The sequence below is a fragment of the Rhinatrema bivittatum genome, chromosome 2 (genome assembly GCF_901001135.1).
Source record: "Rhinatrema bivittatum chromosome 2, aRhiBiv1.1, whole genome shotgun sequence".
NCBI classification, from domain to species: domain Eukaryota; kingdom Metazoa; phylum Chordata; class Amphibia; order Gymnophiona; family Rhinatrematidae; genus Rhinatrema; species Rhinatrema bivittatum.
This window is the reverse complement of record NC_042616.1, coordinates 762,556,122-762,562,512: the sequence shown is the minus strand read 5'-3', so window position 1 is coordinate 762,562,512 and position 6,391 is coordinate 762,556,122. Positions and strand designations below refer to the sequence as shown.

The 6,391-nt window shown below is 39.7% G+C and overlaps 1 protein-coding gene across 1 annotated transcript in view; it reads right to left on the bottom strand.

Annotated features, from left to right (window-relative positions):
• Positions 1-1,570: 1,570 nt before the first annotated feature.
• FAM91A1 (family with sequence similarity 91 member A1) overlaps positions 1,571-6,391 on the bottom strand; it is a 152,074-nt gene continuing 147,253 nt past the window's right edge. Inside the window, exon 25 of the mRNA XM_029591984.1 lies at positions 1,571-5,650. Coding sequence (XP_029447844.1) covers positions 5,456-5,650 — 195 coding nt within the window. The 3' untranslated portion in view covers positions 1,571-5,455. The remainder of the gene's footprint in view (positions 5,651-6,391) is intronic.

Sequence of the window (6,391 nt, the reverse complement as noted above, 5' to 3'; positions counted from 1 at the left end):
GAGACTGAACCTATCTACAAGGTCCTCATAGTAGTAAAGTATTTATATCTGTATAGGAGGGCCTCCTGATAGGTCATGGTGAATTGTTAGTGATGGTTTAGGGACCAGTTTTGCATGCAGAGTGATACATACGAACAGCACAGTACATCTTGGTGAAGATTTGGCATCATTTGGAGTGAGGAAAGTCTCAAGTTGAAATTTCTACTATGTTTTCTCACCCTAGCTTGATGAACTCTATAATAGAGTACCATCAAGCTAGGGTGAGAGAATATGGTACAAAATTTCATCTTTGAGACCTTCCTCACTCTAAATGACGTCAAATCTTCACCAAGGTGTACTGTGCTGTTCGTATGTATCACTCTACATGCAAAACCAGCCCCTACACCCTAAATCACCACTAACACCTCACCTCGACCTATCAGGTGGCCCTCCTATAGAGATTTAAATAGGTGCACACAGTGAGGCCCTCCCCAGAGGCTTGCTTTCTCTCTCTACTCCAACTCTTCTCCTCCCTCTCCAAGCCCAGAAATGGCCAAAATGCAATTCCAAAAATTTATCACAAATTGCGTTATGGTCATTTCGCACATATCACACAGCTTTAACCCCACAGAAAAAGGTGTAATTATTTCCGGCATTAAAACCATAACGTATGCTATCACACAGTGCGAAATGGCTCCTAATTTTACGAATTCCTGCCCATTACTCCTCCCCAAAAATTTGCATTCGCACTGTGCGGTGCTGCATTTTTCACATGCAATAATGCATTATCGCATGTTAGAACACCATAATGCTCTTTCATGCATGACCCTGTTAGACAAACTTTCAAATGAATGTGCATGTTATAAAATAGCCTGGCCACGTGCATGTATGCCAAATTTTAAGTTGGTGAGCACAACTGTACACAAATGCTGCTTCTACCGCATAAATCAGAGGATTTTAAAAGGGGCATGTGCTGATGCCATTTCCAGTTTTACCAGCTCATCCCCAGTATGTCCTGCTAAGAAAGGTCTTCCAAACCCCCTGATTAATAGCTTTCACTGCCCCCAGTTATCCCCAACTCTTAAAACCCTGCCCATCTTCCTATTTATAACTTACACGGCATCCATAGCAGAAGTAAAGTTACGCGGCCGAGGGCATCGGCGTGTGCCAGATCGTGTAAATATTTATATGCAAATCTCAGCTTCATACCCTGAAACCCAGCCCCTTTTTGAAAACTTCCGAGATCTGCACGCTGCAGCATTTACATGCATATCCAGGCGGCTTTTTATAATCCACTCGGTGCTCGTAAGCCCAACATATTCGCACATCCTCTAATTAATACTTGCATCAGTCTTTTAAAAATTCACCTTTTAGAATGAAAGCCCTCTGGGGACATGGAAAATACTTTGCGACCCATTTCAAGTTTTGTAGAAGCGGGATATAAATCTTTTAAAATAAATAAATAAATAAAACACTGTCCTGCCCAACACCCTTCACTATCACTTAAAGCATTGTTTTAAAAGCAGGAAGAGCAAGGATTTAGATTTATTTGCCATGTTCAGAAGTGGAATCCATTCCACACCACACCACATTCAGCATCACAGTTTATTTGTAAACATTTATGTTACATGTGCCAATAATCAAATTTAACACAAGGTTCTGTACATTTCAATATACACTAGTCATATCAGAAAATAACTGAAAGCTGATCAATTTGGTACTGTAAAATGCTCAAATACAAACCAGATTTAAAAACACAATTACAAAAAATAAAAGGAGAATTAAAGTAAAAAAAAAACAAAAAACTGAAAAGTGCAGAAAAATAATATTGGTCTGTAGGCCCTAACAAACCATAGCAAAAATGTACCATACGTTCCCTAAATCTCATGGATTAAGTCCTGGGAATCAGCAAGGCTGGCAGCACAATCGCATAAGCGGAAAAATGAAAAAGCTCCTTTAAAATAAAAAAGGTAATGAGAATATATAGTATTCCTCTCCCTTCTAAACCTGGATCCAGCATCTGAAGACATACGTAGAAAGTTGGTGAGAAAGGGACAGTGAAAAACTTGAGACAGATGTTTTTCTGTGACTATCATTTCATTAAAATTCCATAAATGTAAAATGAAAGTTTTGTATGACTGTATATAAGTTTTGAAAAAAAAAAACAAAAAACCCCAAAACCAGCCCCCAGGTAAATAGATGATTTATTCTGGTATCTGGGAACATGAATTCTCACAACCAGCCAACGTCCACAACAGCTCTTTAGTCAAAACTGTTCACAGATGCCCATGGATGTCTTTCAACCTTTTGCAAACATTTAAACATTTTATTTTACCTGAACTCAGTATATATAAAAAAAAAAAAAGTCAGACGCTCTCGACCATATTTTCCTACTTTCTTGGCTCATAACCCTGCCTATCTGGTCAAACACGTGGTCTACAGTTTTCCCAATACCACCTAAAGAAAGTGCTGGGGATCCAACGCCTCTATAAAGGGGAGACAAAACTGAAGTGATGTAACGTGGAAGCTGGCACTTTTCAAGTCTACAATTGCACCGCGGCTGTAAATGCCGCTAGATTGGGGAGGCCCAGCAGTTTTGCACGTCACGTGTTCTTTTCAAAATGAATATAGGGCGGACAGATAACGGGTCGACCACCACTGAATAGGGATCGTTTATGGGATTTCTTTTGAGAGCCACTCCTTGGTTTTTTGGGCTCTTGCATAACCCTACTCATTGCTTCTTATGACCTGAAGGGGGAGGGGAAATGAAGGAGAGAGATGTCAAGGCTAAGGTTTTTTCCTCCACTTTTCATCTCCTTATCCTCCCATCTAGCCCAGTCATGCAGCAGCAATTCTCTGACAGAGGAGCACAGAACCTGGTAAAACTGCTCCATTAAGCTAGCAAGTAGGTGGCTCCTATGGAGTGATGGCCAAGTCTCCCACTACTCTGGGGCTATGAATGCTGCCCTCTGTCAACTTAAGGAGGCGGATAAGCGAAGTACGTGAATTAAATGTACATTTCTCATCTAGTGGTGCTGTTGTGGGACCAAACTGGCCTGCAGAGTGGGATATTTGAGACACTCTCTCTGATAGTTATTTACACCAACAAGTAATCCAGCTTCAAGCTAAGCTAAATGCTTTGCTGTTGTAACAGCAGCAAAATCTTAGGCGTCAAAATCAATATTTTTGTGAACATTGTACAATTAGTATACCTAGAGAGCTGGCAGTTACCATGAAATATCAGGCCAGAGTAAATAAAACTCGATAAGGAAGTAGCAACATTTTTCTTAATGTATGTTAATCATATAGAATCACTTACAAGTGCTCCTACATGAATCTGTATTTTCTTTTCATCCTTGCCACAGGTGGGGGCTACTTATCACAGATTTCTAGGGAGGTGAAGGAATATCAGAGATATAGAGAGAATAATTCAAAGCAATGTTTGTCCCCCTCTTCTTTTAAAATTAAAACAAAATGATAAAAAAAACAAAACATCACCACAATTACAAAGTCCACATACTCTTCATAAATAAAATGCAATTTTTGAGACAGTGCACTTTAATAAGTTAATACTTTAGGTCCAGATTTCGAGCAGGCGCAAAATTAAATTATGCAGATTGCTGTTAACATAAACATGGGAAGGCATCATGAGGCACAACATAGCAGCATTGGTCACAAAGAAAATTAAGGGTCGTGGATTTTGCGCAGTGGATGGAATTCTTAAAAGGAATGATAAACAATATCTTGAGCTACACAGGGATTCACATGTATCCACAGTTAGAAGAGCAAGTAACCGATTGAGTAATTAGCGTATTTTCTTAGAAATATAGCAAATGTTTAGCTCTTGTCCAGAAAGAAGAAAAACCAACATTGACCAATTAAAAAAAAAAAAAAAATTCAAAACATTTCTAACATGAAAATTCCTGTTAGACAGGATTTGGTCCATGAATGTCCTTTGAGAACAGATGAACCTCATATTTGAAAGAACTGTACAGGTACTGTATGTTCATTTAAAAAAAAAAAAAAATTAAAGCTTTCTAGAAGAAAATGTACACTGATTCCATGAAGAATGTCAGCAGAGCTCATTTTGAACAGCATCACCAGAATGCTTCAAATTCCAGTAAGGTTACAGAGTTTATACTCTTAATAAACAGTAAGTCAAAATGGATAAATTGTTAGTACAAGCTACTGTGTAATACAAGACACTGCATAAAATTTGCCCTCTACACAGAATGGAACTTGATAAAATCTGGAATTGGCCAAACTGGATTATTGCACATCTATCAGATTTAGAATTCAAAGAGCGGAGGTCGTTTTTAAGCAGCAGTGCCACATTACCACTCCATTCTGGATACATCTGAACAAAGTATTCTGGAAAGGATCTTTCCTCCGAGCTGAGTTACTTCAACAGATTCTGGTCATGTTCAGGGCTTTCAGAGGCAGGAGAAAAATTGGTTTTAAAAACGTAACAGTAAAATAAATGTTTGACATCCACCAAACGTGACTGCACTTGCACTTGTCTGATTCTTCAAATTGTCCTTCTTTGTCACAGAATACTAGCTCCTATTGGCTAAAAAAGAACAAAAGATGCAGAGGGCCTAAGGAATATCGCAGCTGCACCAGGAAGAAACAAAAGAGAAGCACAACAACTCCTACAGCCAAATGGGATTAGCCGGGAAAACAAAGGCCAAGGAACATTAAATACAGAAAATTCAGAGGCAATAAAACTTTCTAGGGGGTACGCGGTGACATTTTTACAGCTATATTGACTAAGTTTCTATGAGGTCTTGCAACAATGATCTAAATACTTAAAAGGACTTTATCAAGTTAATGTACATATCTTACAGACATCTGCAATGTTCTTAAGTCCACACAAAACACCACTGAACAGTACCAGTCAAGTTTTAAACTTTGCATTAAAAAAAAAAGTTTTGATTAATATGATGCGAAGAAAACGAAAAATAAAAAAGCTACAGGTAACCAACTTTTAAAATATCTGGTGGAATACTTTTATTGACAGTGTAAATCTGAAGTCGTCATAAAGCTTATAAAAAAAAATGTGCCTTCTAGAAAGGTGAAGTGGTACAGCTCGTCGACCAAGATAAAACCAGAGTGCTAAAGGCTAAAAAAAGGTCTTCCGCGGAGGCAGGAAATGCAGTGGTGAGCTACTGACCCCTCATCACTGCAGCATGCGCTGGTACTGCAGTGGCAGTGGCCCCGCCTGGCTTGCACACCACTGTAGAACACAAAGCAGTAGCTTGAACAGTACATTTGCCACATTAGTTCCTGTATTTGTTTCCTCTGCTTTTAAACAACAGGTAACCTACTCTGGCTAATATATTATGGCAGATGCAAAATACACGTTAGGCTAATAATTCATATTCTACAGTATTGACAGTGTGGGATAACGTGTGTGTGCTGGGGGGGGGGGGGGGGGGGGGGAGAGGCAAAGAGGAGGTTGCCACAAACAACCAATTTATTGGAGCTGCTCTTTCGGTAAGTTTGAAATCAGCACAGAGGAAGGACAGCGCCCGTTCCATTCTGACAGACTTCCGTTTTTGAACACCAGGTTCTTGGCAGGAAGCGGGACCCCCATGTCGGCCGACGTGGACTGCGACATCAGACTGGACGCGCTGGACTCCGACAGGAGATCCTGTGTAGAAACACCTTCCTAGGGAAGGAGAAAAATGCACAGTCTCTTAATGTGTGCTAGCCACAAAAGGTTTTGTCTTGTTTTTAATTTAAAATTAGTCAGTCAACAGTAGGCATGGGATACTTTGGAAAGGTCTGATTACTTCCAAAGGAATCCAGAATCAATGCCACACAGGTGCATCCAAACCTGGGAGGTTTTAACATACAAACAAACAAATTCATTAATTAATTTGGGGGGGGGGGGGGAGGTTTCAAGTAGAAATTCTGTTTAAAAATGGGGAATCTGACTACAATAAGGGGGCACTTTTCAAATGGGCTCAGGATCTTTGCAGCAATTTGCAGAGATAAAATACACGCACACTTTTTCACTTTGAAAATTGCCCAAGTAAAAATAATCTCCAGCAATCTGCACCTGCAGATATTTTTTCTGGCCAAAACGAAGGTCCTAGGTTTCTCCCCCTCCCTAACCCCGCCCCGGGAATACTTCCACTGCAATGCGGATAAAAATACAAACAGAAATGTACCCGCATTCAGGGCGGGCATTCTTTAGACTGGCAATGTACATAGGTGAAACACTTTCTACCTGCGGAAATACCCTTTGAAAATTGCCCCATTAAAGGAGTCATACAAACACATGCAACAATATAATGTAACCAAAATACATTTGGGGGGAAAAGGAAAGGCAGGTAAGGAATAAAAGCAAGAGGAACAAAAGGAGCCAAAAGACAGAGGATGTTGACATTTGGAGAAATATTTACAG